Genomic DNA, 24,034 nt, shown 5'->3' on the forward strand with positions numbered 1-24,034 from the left:
TTACCTGTTGACATCTTTCCAATTTTCATTTCTATTAATTAATTTACTAATTAATTAATTTCATGTATTTGTTTACTTTAAAATTTGAAAATTTATACATGAACACTGTATTGGCATTATTTCCAACACTCTCTACCCTCTTCAACAGTTCCTTATTTCCTTCTCACTTCATCTCAAATTCATCACACACACACACACACACACACACACACACACACACTTCCTGCTGAGTACATTTAGTGTTGCTCCATTTCAGATTGGATAACCCATTAGAAGAATATTCTTCCTCCATTGGTAGCCATTAATTGCCTGTATCTCTAGGTGTAGGTCATGTGACATGTCTGCTGCTTTTATCAGATCCACTCTTTCAACGACTCCAGTCTGAATTTTGCCAATTCTGTTTTCATTTCAAGCAACTCTAAGCAGTGCTTGCATCATCAATCATCTCTCCTTTTAGGAAGCACCCTCCATCATTGCCTATTATTTCTTACCCGTCTCTCTTGTCAGTTCTCAAGCAGTCTTTGATGGAGGCCCCTCTCCTTTCCCTGATACCTAGATGCTGGAATGAAGCTTGTTGGGGTCAGCACACACGTCTCCTGTTTCAACTCTTACCTCTAATACACTTGCTGTATTTATGAGTCTAGCCTGCTATCTAGCACCCCAGGGTTGTTGCCTAGTCATTATTCTGTACAATTATGCAGCTTCTCTTTCGGGGTCTGCCCTTTTTAGATGAAATAAAAATTAGCCAAGTGTGGCTTTTACTTATTGAACATTCAATTTGCTTGCCTAGCTCCCATGTATAGGCACTTGTTAATTTAACATATCTATGTGTATATCTAAAGCACTAAACTCTAGAAATATTTACTGGTCACAGGTTAAACATCTGAGTGTAACTTTTGATCTCTACCTCTTATTTGAAACCCCCAAGCAATCAATGAACTTTAGCTTTGTTTTTTGTTTTTTCTTTTTTATTTAAATTTGAAACAAAGTTGTTTTATATGTCAATACCAGTTCCCATATTCTCCCATCCTCCCCTATCACCCCCACCAAACCCCAGCCCATCCCCTTTCTGCTCCCCAGGGAGAGTGAGACCTATCATGGGGAGTCTTTAAAGTCTGTCATATCATTTGAGGCAGGGCCTAGGCCCTTCCCTATGTGTCTAGGCTGAGAAAGTATCCTTCTATGTGGGATGGGCTCCCAAAGTCCATTTATATACTAGGGATAAGTACTGATCCATTACTAGAGGCCCCATAGACTGCCAGTCCTCCTAATTAACACCTACATTCAAGAGGTCTAGGCCAGTCCTATTCTGGTTTTCCAGCTATCAGACTAGGGTGCATGAGCTCCCTTTTGTTCAGGTCAGCTAATTCTGTGGGTTTCTCCAGCCTGGTCTTGACCCCTTTGCTTATCCCTTCACCCTCTCTGTAACTCGATTCCAGGAGTTCAGCTAGTGTTTCACTATGGGTGTCTGCTTCTGATTTCATCAGCTATTAGATGAAGGCTCTAGGATGGCATATAAGGTAATTGTCAATCTCATTGTCAATTGTCAAAAGTAACCTCTCCACTATTGCTTAGATTGTTAGTTGGGTTCATTCTTGTAGATTTCTGGGCATTTCCCTAGTACCAGATTTCTCCTTAAATGTCTCCCTCTATTATGGTATCTCTTCTCTTGTTCTCCTCTATTCTTCCCCTGTGTCACCCTTCCTGTTCCCTCATAACCACCTCTCTGGTCCTCTTCTCCCCTTCTCTTTCTCCTAACTCCCTCTCTCCTCCCTCCATGTGCCCAATTTGGTCCTTTTCCAGGGGACCATGTTTGTTTTTAGAACACATTCAAGTTCAAAACAGTTTTACCATTTTCAATCCTACCATCATAGTCCACATTATCACTTTTAAGTTTTTCTCATTAAAGTCTACCATTTCTCTCTGTCAGCATTCTTGATCTCTGTATATACCAACCACACTCCTTACTCAAGACTTGGCAGTACCTAAAATCTCGGTGTGAAACAACGATTTTAAACCTTCCTAATGTTTCAACCCTTTAATCTTCATATTGTGGTGACCCCCACCATAAAATTATTTTTGATGCTGCTTTATAACTGTAATTTGCTATGGTTATGAATTGTAATGTAAACATCTAATGTGCAGAACTGATGTGTGAACCTTCTAAAGGTTGTGACCACAGGGTCAGGGTTGAGACAGGTTGAGAACAATTGGTCTAGTTTATATTCTCCTAATAACTAATAACCCCACTTCATGGGGGTACTGTAGGCCTTCCTTGTATTCTGCCTTTCAATACTATAATGAAGATTCCACCCCTGATCTCTCTTACTCATCTTAGTAGTATTTTTTTTCTCCTTGCCCTCTCTCTTCTGACACCAAGGTATACATTTTTTTAATTGGGTGGTGTCTCTCCCTTTATTTTAGAGCCCCTAAGAGCCAATGCTGTACTCAGTGCTCAATCTGTCACATTTAGATGCACACTGGCATGTTTCAGTACTCAGTACCTGAAGGACAAGTCAATCTGCCCCTCTCTCATATCTCATGTGTATACATCATTTCTGCTCAGTCTAATGAGTTCCTCTTCTCCACAAACATAAGCTTCAACTTGTTATAGTTCTTTCAAAAAAAAAAAAAAGAGTAGCCAAAGGCATGGAGAGATAACTCAGCAGGTGAGAGCTTAAGACCACTTGCTTTTCTTGCAAAGCACCTGTGTTTCGTTCCTAGAACTCATATTGGACAACTCACAACCATCTGTAACTCCAGCTCTAAAGGATTTGATACCCTGGTCCTGCATACACATAGGTACCTGCATACACATGGGTAAATACCAAGAAATATACACACATTCACCTAAATAAAATATTTAAAAATAATTTTAATATGGGCTAAATTATAGCCATTAACAGGTTTAAAAAAAAAAAGTCAGACATGCATTGATATGTATTATCCTACCTGTGGCCATATGGAATAAATCCAAAAAGAACCCTAAACTTCCCAAACAGGCAATTAAGGAGGCCAAACAAAGACTTTAAGGAGACATGTGAGTTCAGCCCCCACCTCACCCTACCCATTTTAAGCCCATTTCCAGTTTCTAGCCATTCTCCTACATGTCTCTAAAGTCTTCCCTACTTTCCAATCCTGCTGTTTCATCATGTTGAACTTCAAATGACTTCTCTAAAGGGCAACTGTGCTGGCCAACAAGAAGACTTTACCCTACCTAATGCTACCATTCTACTCTCAGGCCCTTATGGTGAACATTGGGCTCTGTTGAAATCAACAGAATAAAGTTCCTAGGTCTTCCCTGGGGGTTACTACTACTATATCTAACATGGCTCATGTTTCATTGAAATACACAATGCATAGGTCCCCCAGCCCCACCATCATCCATGCCCAGGACATCCTTCATTGCTGTACAGCAGACATTTTCTCCTACTAAGTTGGCTCACACTTCCAACTTTCAGCCATCTTCCCAGTTCCCCCAAAGAACACCCACAATCTAAGTTAAATGCTCAGTTATACACTTTGCCGCCAGACAACCCCTGCTGCCTTGATTAACTAAACCTGGCTATTTGCTGAGATCTCTTTCTTCTATGTAGCTTTATCAAGGAATGTGTGGGTTGTTCCCTTTGGCATTCAGAGGCTGGGATTATTGCCTTTCTCACTCCACAGGCTCACTTGAAGGCCTTCTTTCTTTAACTCTCAATGGTCACCTGTTCTGTTAAAACTCTTGCTTTCCAGGCTTGTCACCTCCACTCTTCTTTCTCACTTTCCCATGATACTTTGAAGGCGCTGATGTATGGGTAGAGTCATAAGCATACTGCCTGCAACTTTTAGCCATTTAACTGCAGTGCTTCCTTTGGTGATTTATCTGATACCTGCACTACCAGTCATTAGATCTGTTTCTCTATGTCCTTCTCCTTTATCTATGCTGTATGCTACCCTTGTCATTAGCCTAAATTTATTTGTCATTCTCTCTATTTGGTAACACTATGAGAGCATGATTTCTGATTCAAAGTGTGTGTGTTTCCAGCTTGCTTACTTAGATGGTCAATCTATAATGCACATGTACTCTGTTCACTTCTTTGCTAAATTATCATGTATTTAATGTGTATATAATTTCAACATCAAGCCAAGCATTGATGCATATGGTTAGACACCAGGAAAAAGGCATCCTCTTTGCCCTTGATAAGCCTACAGTCTGGGGAAGGGCTGTATTAAATATGACTTTCTGACCATGTTGGAGCACATCAGTGTAGGCATTCACTGTTGCTATTTCAGAAATAAACCTGCTACAGATACCAAAGGCTCTTCCCCCTTCAAATTTGAAAGGACTAGTTCTTTAAAGATGCTACTGCATCCTATTTTGTCTGTCACATCACTATGTAGATAGATGATGTCTTTGTGTCTCATTGTAACACTTTGCAGCAATTAAAAGTAGTACATTCTAAGGATTACCTACCTGACGTTCCTTCTATATTGTGCCTACTAGCATAGAAGGTCAACGAGGCCTTGACTACAATCTGCTTTGTTGCTTTGTTTACTCACATATCTCCAGTGCTAATTGAATTTGCCTTTCACACAGTAGGAATCTGTTTAATATATAGATTCTCACTATGTGTCATAAGTTGTTATATTATTCACTATGGGTTTCAGGATTGCCATGAACTCTTTCCTCCTATCTTAGCTTCCCAGGTTCTGGACTATAGTAATATGCCATTATACTGAACTCAATAAGAAATTCTAGAATGAATAAGTTAATTAATTAACATTATTTCACCAATGGTTTCCCTAGAGGCAACATAAACACTACCTTCTGTAATTATTTTTTCCATTGAATGGTATATTATGTGGTAAATAAGTAAATTGGGGAGAAAGCCTTTTGTCTCTCTCATGCAGGTCAATGGACAAATATCTATAATCAAGGTTACTCTAGCTAGACATTCAAGAAAGTGACATGCAATGACACAAAGAATTCAGAGAGGAGCACAGGCCTCCTGGGCTACAGTTCAGCTAAGCATGGAGAGTCCAGAATCTGTTGTGGGGAAAATATCAATACAAAGCAGTTTTGTTTTCAACCCTGGGTCAAAAGCAAAGAAAGGAATCTGTGTTTTAGAGGTGGGAAGAGTGAACAGAGATGATTCAATCACTGTTGTGGGAAACTAAGGAGATTAGATGATCGAGATAGGATAATAAGGGGTGCATGGCCCTGGCCCAGGACTGCAGAGCAGTGGAAGGCTCTGCTTGCAACAAGATCCAGAGATCCCATAGAACCTGGGCAAGAGGTTGCAGCCCCTATGACAGGAACCTAATTGCTGTTCTTCTCAGTTCCTTCTGCCTGCCTCTTCTGGTGGGGGAAAAGCACTTTTCTACTACTAGGAAAATGAAGTATGCCAAAACCAACAAGCCACATAGTGATGCTGAATGAAGTCAGATAATGAAAAACACAGCCTGGAATCTGGCAAGTTCTTTTCATATCTAAAGCTGCTAAAGTGTAAAACAGCCTAATAATAACAATCAAAGCAGAAGGCAGGGCATTGTGTAGTTAAATGGTAGTATTTAACATAAAGAAAAAAAAATAAATCAAGTCAGAGTGCAGCCCCATCAATCCTGTGAATCAGAGCCGTCCAGGTTTGTATATGGAGAAGCAAGCTGAGACAGTGCAAGACACAGGCAAGACTTGGTTGGAGAAGAGGGGGGTAGAGAGGCCAGAGCTGCATGCTCAGGGCTATGGCTTTTGTTCAGACATATTTACATTTAAAAGAGTCTGAGATCCCAAGAGAGGGACAGGAATGGCTCAGGGTTATTGGGCCCAAGTGCCAGGATGTGTCTGGGTACAGTGAGGGGGAAAAAGTCGATTTTCAGATAATCAGAAACAATATCAAATTTTACTTGATTTGAATTTTGCCTTAGTTGTGTAATTATTTATGAATCCAAATCTGTGCCTTTGGTTCTAAAACAAAAGGGATGCCTATAGACTGGGGCATCTCTTAGAATTAGGGAGTAACAACTTGTGTCAAGTAAATGACCAGCAAGTCACACATCAGTGACTCTCAAACCTGAACAGGCTTCACAATTGTCCAGTGGGTATGGAAACCTAGCCTCTTGGGTGCCCCCCTCAGAACACTGATGTCTGTAATATGGACAGGACACAATCAGCTTTAACAATTGTTTAGGGTTCTTTAGTCCATTGTCTGTATTTGGGATACAAGCTGCCTTGCACTGAATCCAACCAACATGGGGCTGCCAACCTTGTCCCACTCCTTTGACTTTCAAAAGCCTCATTTAAATGAGAAAAGATCTGACAGGTCATGTGAAGTAGGGACTAGGGCTTCTCTCCTGTCTCTAGATTAAGGCAGTTATCCCTCCATGGGGGATATGTTCGCAAAGTCCTTTTGTGCACCAGGGATACATCCTGGCTCCACTGTCTGAGGTCTCTTAGACTGCTCAGTCCTTCTGGCTGAGACCCATATTCAGGGGGGCCTGAGTCAATCCCATGCTGGCTTCCCAGCTATCAGTCTAGTGGCCATTAGCTCCTCCTTGTTCAGGTAAGCTGTCTGTATGTGTTTCTGCCGCATGGTCTTGCCCTCTCCATCTGCATCTGGGTTCTAGTTAGACTCAGTGTTTATGTATGGGTGTTTGATCCTGTTTTCAACAGGCATTAGTTGAGGGCTCCATGGATAAGTTAGTTGTTGATCTCACTCTCCAGGAAGGGCATTTATGATAGCCTTTCCACGGAAGCTCAAATTGTTAGTTGGGAGCAGTCTTGTAGTTCTCTAGACCTTTCTTTGTGTTCAATTTTATCTTCAAACCAATATTGGCTCCCTCTTTTAAGTTCTCTCTCTCTGTCTCTCTCTCTCTCTCTTCCTATCTTCTATTCCTAACCAAGCTCAATCTTCCTGGTCGCACATGTTTTCCTTTCCTCCCCCTAATTTTCTCCTACTTCTCTCTCCATTCACTGCCCCCTCCCCACTTCACCTGAGCTCTGGGGGATTTGTCCCTTCCCAGTTTTGTGAGGGACTTTATATGAATCTCTTAGAACACACCTTGTATCCTAGTTCAACTGGTGATGTGAATTATAGGCTGGTGATCCTTTGCTCTAGGTCTAAAATCCATATATGAGTGAATACATACTGTGTTCCTCTTTTTGTGACTGGGTTACCTCATTCAGGATGGTTTCTTCAAGTGCCATCCACTTGCCTGCAAATTTCAAGATACCATTATTTTTTTCTACAGAGTAGTATTCCATTGTGTAGATGTGCCACATCTTCATTAACCATTCTTCAATTGAGGGGCATCTAGGTTGCTTCCAGGTTCTTGCTATTACAAATAGTGCTGCTATGAACATAGTTGAACAGATGTCTTTGTTGCATGGATGTGAATCCTTTAGGTATATGCCTAAGAGGGGGATTGCCCGGTCCTGTGGTAAACTAATTCCCATTTTCCTGAGGAACCGCCATACTGATCTCCAAAATGGCTGTATGAGTTTGCACTCCCACCAGCAGTGGAGGAGTGTTCCACTTTTTCCACATCCTCTCCAACATAAGTCATCACTGGTGTTTTTAATTTTAGCCATTCTGGCAGGGGTAAGATGGTATCTCAAAGTTGTTTTGATTTGCATTTCCCTGATAGCTAAGGATGTGGAGCATTTTCTTAAGTGTCTTTCAGCCTTTTATGACCCCAACTGGATGATATTCCCCTACATATGGAATTGGGGTGGGGGGATGGGAGGGGAGGGTGGTTAGAGTGCATGTGAGAGGGCAGAGGAGGTAAAAGAAAGGGAAGGAAGGAAGGAGGGATGGAGGGAGGGAGGGAGAGGGAACTGGGATCGACATGTAAAATAATAAATTAAATTAAAAAAAATGCTTTCACTCCAAAATTTAAGTTGAAGGACAAGTTACTGGGGAAAAGGATTTTTATTTTTGTTTCCACAGAAAATGAAAAGATGTGGATTCCTTCCAGGCTAATGTGGTTTGATCACGCCAGACCGCCTGAAACAGAGTACAAGGTGATCCTACATTCAAAACAGCTGGGCAAAGCAGCCCTACAGACTACAGCCAGGATTTTTGAATCTTCTTCGATTCCCCCCATGACAGCGCCCCTTACCAGCAGGAAGTAGTTTGGAAAGAATGACGCCCAAATTCCCAAATATTGTGTATAAATGTTTGTTTTCATTTAATTGGACTTTGTTATATAAAATAAAATAATAAAAAATAAATAAATAAATAAATGAGAAAAGATAATATGCTTTCTTTCAGTGGCATATGCTAATAATAAAACCTGTCTCTCACTGTTGTCATGAAGAACAGACACCATGTGTAAATGGTTAGAAGGAAGCCTAGCATATTTTTAATCTTCCATAAACTGTTAGTGATTGAATGATGGAAAGTATGTCTGTTAAATAGACTCTAGGATAAAAACATAGTCATTGGAGGGCAAGAAAAGATTCAGAATTCCCAGCTGGCCCTCTGTGATCCATGGGAGATGGAATAGAAGATGTTGCCTGAAGACATGGACTGCTTTGAACTCTTTATTGTATATGTTTCTTCCCTATACACACATAACTATGATGAAGTTTATTTTATTAATTAGGTAGAATAAGAGATTAAATGACAACAAGGTAGAGCCACTTTAACGGTATACCGTAACAAAATCAAAACAGAAAGAGAACAGCCTCTCTCTCAAAACATCTTATACTGTGCTCAACTCACCCAGCAATGATGTAAGGTAATGTGTGATGGGACAAAGTGGGGCAGGTGACACACACATTGTGAGGTCAAGGCAGGCCATAACTGGCAATATTACTTATACATAAGAATATTGGTACCACTACACTTAACCTTGAGACCAGAGGGCCGCTAAGTGACAAGTGGGCAGGTAGTTTATATATGGCTTTGCTTGATAAAGAAAATATGTATATCACAGGCAGAACAAATCAGAATGGCATGAAGCTTTGCCATAGTCATACTACTGAAAATGGTAGACTCTTGGAAACTTACATTTGTTTATTTCTGGAGTTTTCCATCAATATTTTCAAACCACAGTTGACTTTAGATAACCAAACCCACAGAAAGTGAGGCCACTGAATAGGGAGGACTACTGTAGAAAATTAGCACTGTATATATGTACTGTAGCCTGTACATTTACATTGGGATTGGCAGGACTTGGCAAATCCTAGACAACAATTTCTAAGCCTCGGTTGATCTAATGAGATGCTTTTCATGCCACAACTGGTGCTGACTTTCATGTGAGTCTGTTCAGAAATGGTCCTCCTGCCTGTAGGGGCCTTCTTTCAAATCATCTTACCGAGCCATGATGATTGGCATTTGTGAAAAAGATGATTCAATCTCCTTGCTTTTGTTTCTTTATTTGTTCCATCAAAAACATTTCTGCTTGGTAACAGTCACCAAGCACCAGCATAAATAGCCTAAGACTCAGGAGAGCGTGGGGGAGTGCCATGTTAAGGGTGTCTGAATTCAGCAGACATCAGATTCTACAACATTTTTCAAGGGTTTTTTAATAATTGGGTAAAACCACAAACAGTGCCTGTGGTGTGAACTTCTGCCCCTGGTTTCTAGACTGAGGCATGATCGCATATGTTCCCAATTCAGGCACATTGAACTCATTAATTTCTCCACTAGTCTTTTTTTATTATCTTCCTTCTCTTTGAAGTAGAGAGTTGCATGGGTAAGATTGCTCTAAATCAGACCATAAATATTAAACTTACAAAAACCCTTATTGACAGTGGTGAACTTTACCCTAACTATGTCTGTCTGGCTGTAAATTTATAGCTGAAAGGAGTTATGGAGTTAGAGTAATCTGCAAATGTCTCCTTTCATTTTCCTCCACCCTGTTCAAACCATTTGATGAATGAGTTTCTGGAACACTTTCCCCTACATGTTAGGTTGTGCCATGGTTTGATCTTTATCACAGTATATTACCCTTTCTATGCATCAGAACCAATACTGTCTATTCCACACTGCTTTGAACAAGTCTCTCCTAATGACACATCTTTTTCTTTTCTGATCAGCATTGACCACTGCAATATCTATTTCATCAGTAATTTCCTGGTCCTTCTGGAGGAGCTACTTAGGGTATCATGGGCACTTTGACTGAGGATCTAAGTTTATTGGAAAGTGATGAAGCATGAAGGAGGTGCCAATTAATTACTTTTAAATACTATCCATTCTGGCAATTGAATAATTCCACTTTTTAAAGAAGGGATTTGAATGTTCTCCTCTTCTGTTCCTTTGTCATGAGTCAAAGTACTGAAGAAAGAGCTATCTAAGGACATGGGAGCTAATCATAGGGCATTTATGGTATTATATATCGGCCAACCATAAAGCATTTAAAATATTATGTGTTGGGTAACCAGAGCCAACATTATCTGTTGTAATGGAGACAGATGTTTTGCATTGATAAACCTGTCCCAGTCATTTGACAGTGTATCATTATCTCTATTTCCCAAGAATAATACTATGAAGACTTGATGTTTTGGGTACAGATCAAGTAAAGGATACAGAACCTTTTCTTAGATATCTATCTAGATGACTTGGAAATCTTGATATGGTTATCATTCAGAAATAATGCAAAGATGATTGAGAGACACAGCTCAGTTGTGGTGGTCAAGCATACATCAGTCCTACGTTCTAGCCTTGATAATGGCAAAAAAATGTCCTGTAACCATTGAGATGAGGGTACATTTTCAATATTTTGGGCCTATGAGATAGCTCAGTAAACAGAGCTTGCCACCAAATTTGACAACCTGATAGGTAGTCAAAGAAGATAACTGACTCCGCAAATTACCCTTTGTCCTCTACATGTGTTCAATGGAACACACACACACTATTGTAATAATAAAAGAATTTAAATGATGAAAAGAAATGAGGCTCTGGTGTATTTCTCCCTAGTCACTGACAATCAATTTTATTTTAAATGATATCAATTTATTTTTATTTTTGCTTTTGTTTGAGGCAGAGTTTCACTTCAAAAATATCCCTAGCTAGCTTGGAACTTATTATGTCAACCAGGCTTGCCTCATCATTGTGGTGATCTTCCTGTTTCTGCCTCCCATGTTGCTGTGATTGCAGGCATGTATATTCATGCCAGACTGTATTTCCAGCACTCTATACTCACGCATGCCACTGTCTATCACAGGGACATTAGTGTAGGCATTGGAGAGGAAACAAAATGGCATAAGTAAGGACTGCTCTTGCATTCCATGATCTCTTAGATTACTGAGAATGTCAGTCCTTCCTTTTGAGTGACTGGAAAAAAGCCATCTTCCCTGATTGGGAATGTGTGAAAGTGCTTTAGAATCCCCAAAAAGAGGTGAACCCTGACTCAGGAATGTAATTAGAGACTCTCAGACAGGTATCTTTGTCTTGCAGCAAGAATAGGGTTTTTTAGTAAAGAAGTGATCTAAGGAGAGAAGGAAGCATGGGTTACCAAGAGGTCTTCCCATATGTGCTGACTTGTCTTTGTTGTTGGTTTGACAATGCTGCATACTGACAGGAATGGCCAGGCCAAGAAAATTCTATGTACCATTCCGAGAAACAGGAATTAATGGAAGAAAGATGTAGAGCTTCAGCTATGGTGGCCAGTGCCCAGCAGGACCCAGCAACTGAAAAGTAAGTGACAACTTTTCTCCACTGGATCTGTCCAGTTGTAAATGACAACTGTCTCAGATAGCTAATCTCTTCTTTCATTGAAATGAATGCATCTTGTATAGCCAAAGCCTCAGACAGGGGGAAGATTCTCCATACAGTGTTTCCATACATATCCACTGTAGAATGCACAAGGCACAGTGTACCTCCCTCTTGCCCACAGGAAGCAGATACATGGAATAAGATGCCCAGGGCATCCCCATACCCACTTGACAAAGACATCTTCTCCTAATTACTTCCCCAGATTCTGATTCTCCATGAGAAGACAAGAAGAAAGCTGGCAGCTCTCAGCAGATTCCCCAGGCAGGAATCTGTACTGACAAGTAGCAAGAAGACTAAACACCAATTCTCCCCTTCTCTTCCAAGCCATTCTTTCTCAGAGACTTGGGTTACTTTTTGGCTTCCTGGTACAGCCATTACTGGAAACATAATCACTAACTATCTCTTTTGGTCACTACAGGAAAGATTTACAGGGTACACTGATTAATAACAAGTTAACTCAACCAAAGAAACATGGTATAGAGTCATGGCTCCCCATCTCTCTTTCATGCTGGGTGGGTGCCATGTCCGAGTAAGGTGATGCCTTTAGCTCCCTCCCTCAGCTCTTCTCTGCTGGGAACAGTTTTGTCTGCCATTCTAATGATCCCCATGCCACACAAGCCTTGATGCCGGTGCTGACAGGCTACTCATTAGTGCCAGGGTGCTGTAGTCAGCCGATGGCTTGCCAGAGCTCCACTCCTGACACTTTTTCACAGAGCTGTCACAGAGTCATAGAGCCTGCCAGCTCTGGTTGAACTCAAGCTGTGATACCCCTGGTGCCAATTAATGTGTCAGTGTCCTGCTTTGCTGGGGAGGAGGCCTTGTCAATGCTGACAAATGGGAAACCAGGCAAGCCAGTGGTCTAGAAAGGGCAGCGGGTGTGTGGCTCAGGACACTGGCAAGGATATGAACCCATGCTAAGGGTCACTTTGGTCTCATCAGCTTGTTGACTTGAAATTTTTTGAGAAATAAGGACTACCAGTAGTTCACTGAGGTTCTTGAAGCCCAGGAAGGAAGAGCTGACTGCAGGGAAAGGCTGTTGACATGGATGCAGAAGTCATGTGGAGGTGTATCCACTATATGTTGCATTAAGAGGCTTTCTTTATTTTGAAACTCAATGGAGATACTTCTGCTCTCATTCTACCCACATATCTTTATGTAACCCTGAGACAAAGTTGGTTTTCCTTCCTGTCTCTATTTATATACCAAGAATAAGGAGATGTGGAATGGGAAGGACAGGAAGGAGGGATAGATTTATAATAATTTTCTTTTACTCACTAATTAACTGCCTTTGTTTTTCTCAATTCAAGAGAACCAGCACATTTTCATATATATTCCACTATCCTCCTTTTTACATTAGGAAACTACTTTGGAGCCACCTATGAGAGGGATAAAAAGCAGTAAGTAGTGGGAGGCTCATGATGTCCCAGAAGGTCAAGATAAAGAACATGTTCCAGAAAAAAACATCTCAGCAGAGTTATGGGCAGCTAGGACATGAGTGTATCAGAAATCCCAACATCAAAGCCACTATGAGCCTTCTCAACTTCTGTGAGAGTGAGATTGAACAGGGGCCTCTCCTTTCAGCCTAAGTTGAACATCCCACCACAGCTGGTTCCTTGGGGTGGCTTCATGAAAGCCTGAGAGAGCCAGGGAAGGCTAGTGAAAATGTCCTGGAGCTTTAACAGGGGTTCCATCTGGGAAGGTTGCATATCTCCACTGTAAACATCACAGTGGAGAGGAACTATCAAGAGTAAGACAGGAGCATTGCACTGGGAGAAGAGGCGTGACTCTCTGGAGCAATGGCAAATAGCAGGGATGTACATCAAAGCAACAGTGTACTCTGAGTGGTGTCTAGGCTCCAGGCACTGTGCATATGGTGAAGATGCAAAAAAAAAAAAAAAATGAGACCCAGACCCTGATCTCAAAGAACTTTAGAGATGGGGATGACACAATCGAACCAGATGTGGAACACCTCTGCTCCATGAATTTCTTCAATGCCTTTGTCTCATCTCAGCGCCTTTTGTCTTAGTGTTCTTTGGGTGTCTTAGATGAGGATGTAGATTACTATTCAAGAGTTTTAGTAAAAGAAAACTGTTGAAAGTAGGTGCCCAGGGAATATTCTATCGGGCACTTAATGGTTTCTTGGTTCCAATGCTGTAAACATCCACAGATTCATGACTGGAGTCAGGTTTTTACCTGAGCTTATTATAGGCTGCCAGGAATATGATAGGGTAGGAATCCTAGCTGTTTCTCTAACCCTCTAACAACTCAGTGATATCTGGTGCCAGGGCTGTGGGAACATATTTCTGTGAAGTCTGGACCTAATTTGGGGGTCTTCAGGGAATATTGAAAGAGAACCAATTTCTGCATACTAAAGGAAACTCAGGGATAGAACAGTTTTAAAGTCCATTCTTTCAGGCCTAGGTAAAGATAAAGGACAAATCCAGACTCCTGAACAGGGAGCACCTTTGGAGGAGATCTTGGTTTCTCTGATGCTGTGTGTGACCGACTGACCCTTCTGAGGAATTTGGCTGGGCTTTCATGGAGTTAGCTGCAGCTCTTTTTGGGAACATGAAATGGGAACTTTTCCTCCTGAGACTATCAGAGCCCACACAAATATATACAGTAAGTGCATACCCCCAAAATGTGTTCAGAGGGAGGACAGATATCTAGAAAACTTTCTCCTTGAATTCCAGTGGTAAATCACGAGGAGGAAATAGAAAAGGCAAGTCACCATAAATAACATAGGGAAAACAACTTTGCACAAAGAATGTCTGTGCCAAAAGGCAGCATGGGAGGACCTATATTCCTCTGCATCCTGCCTGTGGGCATCTAACATTGCCTGTACCTGGTGAATGGGCTGGACCAGCCTCTTGACCCTTTTATCTATCAGACATCCACTCCTATATCAACATCCAGGGGCCTTCCTGAAAGAATGGTTTACATTTTATGTTTCCTTTCCACACAGATGGCCCTGGCTAGAAGTAGTCATTCTAAAGAGGTTATGAGATATTGTGAGTTGCACTGGATGGCTTCTGATAAACAAAACTAGGCATTTTCAAAACTGCACAAAACCAGCAGATCAGTCTAAAGGGAGAAAATGCAATGAAGTCATCAGGTCGTCCCAAGTGCCTGGATCAGCTGTTCTTTGGGGAGAGTTTCATGTCTGTGTAAGAATTTTTTGACTGAGACATGATCTGTCTTCCCCACTGGGACAAAAGATGACAACTGCTCACTGCCTTCGGAGACTCAGTGAAGGTGCACATTATTCTCTCAGCAGCCCCAAGCCTGTCCTAGTTTATTTAAAATAAGCACTTTTTTGGAAACATTTAGTGAGTACTGATGAAGGCCTGACTGCTAAGGGTCTCTAGTTTCAGCTCAGATTTGGCAACAGCTCAATGACATCTCTGATCTCCAAAGAATCATCGCCGGGGACACTGGTCCCCAGTGAGTCTTGAGGTGATTAGCTACAGCTCAGCATATCTCATCAGTCCGAAAGTGGGACAGCTAATCTGGGTCCCAGATCTGGACAAAGCCGTTCACCTAAATTACTCTAATCTGAAGGTAGATTCTGATCAGCCTGCTCCTCTCCCCTTGATCCATCTTCTGTTTCCATAGCAGCTAAAACCTCAGGAAAGTGGCAGCATCTGGCCCCAGCTCAGATGAAAATCTCCTAGGGAAGTGAATTAACTTCACGGCCACAAAAGAAGGAACAAAGGATGCCTAAAGCACAGCTAAACCAGCATCAAACAATAGTGAAGGAGGAAGAGAGGGGTGGAGAGAATGGGAGAACAGTGAGAATAAAGTGAAATCATGGCAGAAATATTTAAGAGATAGTGAGAAAAATGGGAGAACCAAGAAGTGTAGGGGAGACGTGGGCATAAAAGGATTGGACAGCGGAAGGTATCTGGAGGCGAAAAGCCATAAAACATCAATACAGTGACAAAGAGCTGACTGGTTAAGGATGGGAGTCAAACTCGAGACAGAGATTCTTGGAATAGGTAAAGGAAGTCTACTCAGTGATAAATGTTCTTCAGTATTGAAAGGCATACTGGCCCAGCATCTTACAGCACTGGGGACTCAGTGACATTAAGCTGTGATAAATGGGGTATGTAGACTCGAAAAACCTGTGCATTTAGGTATCCCCACCTTTACAACTTTCCCAGGTCTGCTTTCCATCACTAATGAATGATCTCATGCTCAGCTGAGGCATCCTCCCAGACTTGAGCCAGTCCACACAGAAGGTCATTTCAAAAGGAGAGACTGACCTAGATGCAGAAAAAATTCTCTCTTCTCTGTTTTCAAAGGGATCGGGAATGATGACCAAACAGCTCCCCAGAGTTCAAGACAAATACAATTGAACATGTCCCAACTCTGAGACCATCTGTCATGTTACACTGTCACAGTCTGAGAGGAAATTCCATATTTGAAGCTGTTATAGCCCAACACTGATTTTTAAATATCTGATTATGAAGGCACTACCACCTTTAGAGATGAGGGCCTTAGGTTCCAGTGAAGGACATGCTGGAAACAGGCAGTCCTCAGTTATTGGTACCTTCTTCGAATTCACTTGTAAAAGCAGACAGTCTGCCCGGCCCAGTGGTTATGGTCCTTCTGGGGACAGCCTACACCCAACAATGACTACTGTGTTGATGAAAAGTGCGAACCCAAAGATCTTAGTAGAGGACAGATTAGAAGGAATATTGTGATTCAGAAATCCTACACAGCATGTGAAATGCTTCCATGGACCACATCATGAGTCATTATCTCCTTCCACACAAATTTTCCCCCTTCTGTTTTCCCCTACAGGAGCTGATCACAGCACACCCAGAATAGATTAACTTTGCTCCACATCACTCTATTCAGAGTCTGCTATGGGGGCACACAGCCTGGAACAAACAGAAAAACCTCCACAAGGATGCCTTTGGAATCCTTAGCCTTGCCCTGCCTAGCAATACACATGCCTTCATCTGTCTATACATAAGCATAAACATGAATGCACATAAATTCATATGTAATTACATACATTAGCCAGTGATCAGCAACAGATCTGAGGTTGTCTAACAATGCCTTTGCTCAAGTGTTACTATCTCTTAACTCCTTTCATTAATCAATGTATACTACTCAGTTTTCTCAACCTTAACCAGTACTTGTTACATAGTCATTCAGCTCATGAGAATATATTCACAAGAACAGGAATGTGTTAGTTTAGGGTTATGACTAATTCCCCCAGTGCTTAGAACAGCCTGGATGATGTTCCTTGACAACAAATAAAAGCTACCTTAATGTTCAGTTACATCTTGTCAAATCCTAAAGGTTCAAAGCACAAATCACTCAGTTTAGTCTTCAAAACATCTGAACATTTTGGCAACATAAATTTTTCAATGCAGGCACATATTATGTGATATTTGTTATTTAGAAAATAACAGAGAAAAACAACAGCAAAACCACAAAAACAGCTAATGGCCAGATTTTTGGCAAAGCACAGACCAGGGAAATTTCTTGTTAGGAATATAGCATTTAGAGCTCTCATCTGTCATTATGTGTTTGTATTTCCTATCTCTTCAAAAAGCAGCTGGACAATGTCACCAGCGTAGAACTTCCATCATGATGTTTAATGTTACAAGTTCACACAGAACATCTTCACGACTATTTCACCCAGACTCAAGCAGAATTAATCTCCATGAGATTGCAAACACATATTCAGGCACACCTTCTGAGATTGTCAAAACTATAACCATGTGCATAGAACAATCATATCTATAGAGTCATGAATTGATTTCAGACTGCCAGAAGCTTAGAGCCCTTTGGCCTCGGCAGCCAGTACCACCACCTCCCATCCTCCAAACAAGATTCCTCTTATCCCTTATGAGTCAATGTTCTTACCTTTGGGAGAAATATGTCTCCAGGTTACTGTAGGCTCTGGTCTACCTGTGGCTATGCAAGTGAGGCTGATGTTGTTCCCTTCATTAATGGAGATATCTGAAGAAATCTCTACAATTTTGGGAGACACTGTGGAGACAAAACAGGTAGAAGGAACATAAAAATCCTGCTGACAAATCTGTTCGTTGTCTTGAAGCAGAAGCAGACAGAAGCTCCCAAAGATTGAAACACATGGACTACACTTGGAAATGATGAAAAATCAGAAGGATTACCTTAAACAGAAAAAAAATCTTACCTTGAAGTAGTTTCCAAATTAAATACAAATAACTCCAGAGAGAAATCAAGTCCACTACAATGCCACAGTAACTCCCAGCTGTATCTTCTATCTCCCCTTACACTACCACCGCCACACACATCTCCAACACAGGTTCATGAGTCATTCTTATTGACTTCAGAGGTGGTTTTATATAATGCAGTTCTTAACATAGCACATATCTACCTAAATAGCTTGGACTCTCCCTGTTGTCTACCTGACATAATCATGTTCTCTAGGCCAGCACAGGAGGATATTCAGAACTGAGCAATAACTAACTTCCCCCACCCATCTCTAGTGCCCCCCCCACATTCACTCACCATGCCCCAACACACCATGCTATTTCTGGTCACATAGAGAATCTATATTGTTCCTTGTTATTTCCTTCACTATCTACCCGTCCCCCTTAACAATTCAAATTCAGTTCTGCTTCTTCATCCATGTTCCTGAACATACTAGACACAGATGCTTGGGCACCCATTTCAGTGAGCTATACTAACTTGACCCCTCTCCTGCAAAGAAGGAGGGTAGTACCACAAATGTCTGAAGTTGGGGAGTCACTTGCTTCCTTGGCTTCTATTTTGGAGCCTGGCTTCCCTTTGAAGACACTATGCTCCTCCCTCTGTACTTTGGAGACCTGCAACCTGGTCAAGCACTGGCCATGTACCCTGGTTCACACTGGAATCTGTGGCAGATGCTCATTCTTGCTATACATCTGAACCTCCTTCTGCACTGTCACCTTTACCTAGACAAAGTGACATTGGATTCTCCATGAGGCCCCTCATTTTTCTAATCTATCAAATGATCTGTACTTTAAGAAGATAAAGTGACAGTGTCATTTATTGAGCTCCTAAAGTCTAAGCATACATAGATGTATACAACTACATTATACCTCTTTGTTTGGAGTCACTCATTCACTCATCCAGGAACTTTTCTGTCAGCGTGAGCCTGAACCATACCATCCTCATATAGGTATCCACAGTAGAAGCCCAACAAGTATTTGTAGCACCCATCTTCATGCTGGACCCTTTCATCTGGGAAGGGGATATGATGGAAGTATCTCCTCCCAGCCTTTTTCCTTTTTCTCCCTTCTCCATCATCTTCTTTCATTCATGTCTTGCAGTCTACCTGTGTGGTACTCACGTCTCCCAAGCATGTGCTGTGTTTTGTCCTGTTATCATCTCCCCATGTGTGCTCAGCAGCTTCTCTCTGATGGTACCCTGACTGGATGAATTTCCACCCTTCTATTTCAATATAAGTTCTCACAAAAGAACCTTTTACATCATTTAATCTTATGTTTTCATGCATGTAGTGTCTTTCATATGGTAAGTAAATCTGATCATTTTTAGACTTAAATCTACATTAAATTTCAAGTAAAGAGGGTGTGTGTGTGTGTGTGTGTGTGTGTGTGTGTGTGTGTGTGTGTGTGTGTCCATTCCTGCACATTAAGATAGAAATAAAGAATAAGTGAGACAGAAGTAAAACAGTGAGGTGGGAAACTCATTGCTCCACAATCTCAGATATTTAAGATCTAACACTGCAATTTGCAGTTGATCATTAAAAGTCAGAGTGTGCCTGTCAGGATAGAAAGGCAATTGATATGTTAGTGACTAAACATCTGATTTGCTGACTCTTGACATATAAATTTCTAAATTCTCTTAGTTCTAAAGTTCCATAGAACTCTTGCAGATGTAAAAAAAAGTCTGATGTATTTCACTCACAGAACGTTAACTGCTGCATTGCCTTCTGGTGAACTTGGCCCAACACATCTGCCTACTCCCCACTCCTGCCCAGTCTTGCTTGCTTCTTGGAACACAGGTTGCCTGCAGAGTGTCTATGCTGGCCTTCAGACATTACTTAAATGGTGCAGGTAAGTAATTTATTGATCTGTAAAGCACTCCAAGATTCTCTGCAAGGGATTATGTCACGCCAATGCCATGCAATAAAATAAAAAATGATGGACTTTGTGGACACGGGATGATTTAGGGGTTGTAGTTGGAACTGTACATAAAGTACATTTTAAGTGGAAATCAGTCCCGGTAATGAATTATTCTTGCTTTGGAAGGCTAACTGGGAGTTCATTTTCCTGGCTTCCTACATGATAGCTAATCTGCTAATCATACACTGGAGAACAATGGACAGTCCCCAAGTGGCATGGAAGGTGGAGTGGGCCAGAGCTGTCAGTACAGTAAGTATATTAAATGAGACAATCACACCTCATGCTTGGAGGAATCATCGAGAATCGTCTCCTCCCCCACCCCTGTCATTTACAATTGGAAAGTATCCAACTCATGAAAGAAAGGGAGAAGTGCTTACCACCTCTCCCAGCAGGCCTAACAATAGACCTTGAAGGAGGCACACTGCCCTAGATGGAGCCAAACAAGAAGCCATGCTTGGTATGGGGCTCAGGTGAGAACAGGAACAACCAGAGTGATGAGAGCTAAAGCAACACGTGCAGATGTTCTGGGGTGGAAAGGATCACTGTCTAGGTGGCAACTTTATCACACTATCGGTTTTAAGATTAGAGGCTCAGAGCGCATCCTTGATATGAGGACTTGAGTGCTATCCACAGCACCTCCCTGAAAAAATTAAATTGAGCTGGCAAGGAAGCACTATGATTTCAGCTAATTCCTGCTCATAAAACAGACTTGGGAAAGTAAGAGATAGTCTCTCTGTATTTCACAGTTTCCATGGATACTTTCTGTACCTTACTTCCCTTAATGCAGGCTGTTAGAACCATACCAGGATTGCTTTGTCTGCTAGTATTTATTCATTCACCCATTCATTCATTCTCTTGTCGATATTCATGAGTCACTTTCCATATGCCAGCATTGTGCTAAGCACTAAGAACATAACGGCCTTGTCCCTAAGGATAATGTAATCTAAAGATATAAAACAGACAAAGAAATTCAGACTTTAATGTATTGTGACAGAGAAGGATTCATTAAATGCTATGGGAGTATAGAAGTCAGATGCCTAAACTTGACTGTGAGTGGCTATTTCAGGACACTTTCAGGACACGTGGCAACTATGTTAAGTTTTATGGGCTGAGTAAAAGTTTATCAAGTCTGGGTTGGACAAGAGAACAAGTTTGTTAGGCAAAAAGAATGAGATAAGAAAAGCACCATTAGTGCTTTTGTGCCAATGTATAATCAACCATTATCAGGAGAGATTTTTCCTTAGCAGCTGTGCCAAAAGGCGCAAAGTGCTTGTGAATGCATACTCTATACCCAATTGTGTATTGGGTATTTTATGGCATGCAGAAATAACCAGTCTGGTTAGCTCTCCGTGTACTTTCTATTTGTTTGGGGGAAACAATGCATTCAAAACAGTCTATTGTGTTGGAGGATGAAGCAAAATGTACCAGAAAATTGTGTGTGATTGTGAAATGCAGGATGTATGTGATAAGTGCTGTGAGCTAGAAGGAGGGATGACCACAGTGAATAGGAGTACCAGAGGTGACTCCACCCCACATTGGCATCTGCTCTGGATAGCAACAAGCATGAAAGAATTATGCAACAAGACCAATGTGGGGCTGTACTATAGGAACCAGAAATACACTGGTATGGATGGCGTAGCAAAAAAATCCATGAGGTACAAGAACATACAACATATACCAGCCTTCTGTCCCACAGGGCTTCAGATCCTGGGCCTCCTGCACCACCTTCCTCATCTACAAAGGGGAAACCAGCAATTCTGAGAATTCTGGCATTTGTGGGATTCTTGAGGGAACTTATTCAACTTCTGAAATGACTTCAGAACAGTTCCTGGAAACATGAGACATTCAATATATGAGATGTGTATGGGTTTTTTTTTTTATTTTTGGCCTCATATGATTGGCAAACTAGTGTGAGTGTCAACACAGAATTGACAGTCAATAAATTTCACAAGGATCAATGAAAATGGGATACGAAATCAATGAGATACCAGGAGGCCAGATTGCAGAACAGCCTGTAGGGGTAGGTCTTGGATTGTTAACTTCAATAGGCTATGGCAAGCATTTGATTTTTTAAGCAACACTAAAATATTATTTCTATAATTTAATTTTTTATTTTAGGAAGAAGAATCTGTTAACCATGTGTCAGAATGGAACTGGGAAAAATAGGAGTTAGAGAAGTCTATGTACATGAATGACATTCAAAGCCTGGATGGAACTGTTGGCTCTGCAGAGATTGAAGGAAAGGGGTGGATTGGAGAACAGTGCCAAGGAGCATACATGGAACCTAATGATGGCCTGGAAGGGAGGTCTCAGAGAAGCAATTGGCTCCATGGAGAACTTTAGTTAGAGTCATTTTGGTTTAAATATGCTGATGAGTAAGATGCTAGGTGACAACTGAGGACAACCAGGCAGAAGCAACCTGTTACCAGTTGGAGTTACATGACCAAAGGGGCCAAAAGCACAACTGAAAAGTAAACTCGGGAGGTCTGAGAACAGGAGCCACGAATCAAATCAGTTGAGCATCAGTGGTGCCTTGAAGGGGATGTCATTTTCTGCATATGTGTGTACTTGGTCTGAATCTAAAATATACCAATAACATAAACAGAAAGACTAAGACATATTTAGGATATATTTAGGAAGAAAGACAGAAGTCAGGTGAATCATATTCTGAGGATAAAATTCCACATTTAATACATATTTTAAGTTTTCATCTGGCTATTACTGAATTCTAATTCAAATATGTAAATAATTAAATAAGGTAATTATTAAAACAATATTCTGAGGAACTTTCCTATTCCTAGTTTAGCTTACAGTGCCCAGGTGTTGAGTTTTAATAATTATGCCATTAATAAATAGCAATTTGCTGTTTTTAGCACACAGTAGATATCCTATTAAATCTGAATTAAGATGCTTTATTAAGCACTGTGCAGTCCTGTGGGGCTGAGAATGCATGTAAGTGCATGGACCAGGTACTTCCCAGGACATATGCAGATATATGCCTCCCAGATGGCTTCCACTGCTGCAAGGCACTTCTCTTTGCTCACTAGTGAAAGAAAGCCCTGGATGCCCAAGCCTACTAGGGACAGTGTTCAAGGCTGGGATTTCTTTGCTGCTGTGTCCCAGGAACTTCTGACTTTACAGTATTAAATGACCAAATCTAGGGTACTAGCAGCCCTTTTTGGCTTATATACCTCAAAATGACACTCAGGCCATGATAGCAGCCTGATGCAAAATGTGCAGTGTAGACATGGAAGCTATTTAAGAGGCAGCCATTGTATGCCAGCAAATCCTACTGCAAAGCTGTTCTGCATAAGAATGCATCAGGCGGTGTGGCGAGATATGGGACTACATTTCCCCAATCCAGATTGAAACAGGCTGATAAATCAGCCACAAGCATGGAGAAAACTTTCTTATAGTAGAAGTCCCTTTATGACATGCACTTCTCTCCTAACCTCACCCAAGGTACCCTATTTCTCTGCTGCCTCTTCTAGTCCTAAAACACTCCGACCCTTCCTGATCCAAAGGTCCCTCTAAAATATCCCTGTTTTCTTCACATAGCTTATTTGTCCTAGCCTTTATATCATGACTCCTCAAAGAATCTTCTTTGGCCACTTTTTTTCAAGATAGTCTCCACACTGGATTAATTTTTCCAAAATTATTGTCCTTTTTATTACTTCGTGGTGCTGGAGGACTTGAGATCACTGCCTTCAGCATGAGAGGCAATCATTCTACCAAAGAGCTACACTCTCAGGTTGGCCTCTTCTAAACAAACCTGAAGCTCCACTGTTGCCTGCTCACTGAATTGCTCAGTACATGACATTATGTCCAGCAAACGGCACATTCATGTTCTACAGAAACATTTTGAGTGAATGGGTATTTTTGCAAGGGTGAAGGGAAGTGTGAAAAATGAAAGTTCCTATATATCCTCAAGATCTATGTGGTACAGACAGCAATGATGATAGTCACCAGTTTCCAAATACCTGCTTTGCAAAAAAAAAAAAAAAAAAAAAATATATATATATATATATATATATATATATATATATATATCACATTTACCCCCACAATCCCACAATTACCCCAGTGAAAAGGTATGATTTCTAAAGAAACCCATCTTGACTACTATGAAGTGTCAAGACTCAAGGCTTTTACCTTAACATCATTAAATCCCAGACCAATGGAAACTCCTTATCCACT

The 24,034-nt window shown here is 41.2% G+C and overlaps 1 protein-coding gene across 4 annotated transcripts in view; it reads right to left on the reverse strand.

Moving 5' to 3' along the window:
- The window catches only part of Ntm (neurotrimin), a 956,051-nt gene that overhangs the window by 101,817 nt on the left and 830,200 nt on the right, over nucleotides 1-24,034 (reverse strand). For all 4 annotated transcript variants that reach the window (XM_051196962.1, XM_051196959.1, XM_051196960.1 and 1 more), the window contains one exon: nucleotides 17,589-17,714. In XM_051196962.1, coding sequence (XP_051052919.1) covers nucleotides 17,589-17,714 — 126 coding nt within the window. The remainder of the gene's footprint in view (nucleotides 1-17,588; nucleotides 17,715-24,034) is intronic.

This window comes from Phodopus roborovskii, unplaced genomic scaffold (genome assembly GCF_943737965.1).
Source record: "Phodopus roborovskii unplaced genomic scaffold, PHOROB, whole genome shotgun sequence".
Lineage (NCBI taxonomy): Eukaryota > Metazoa > Chordata > Mammalia > Rodentia > Cricetidae > Phodopus > Phodopus roborovskii.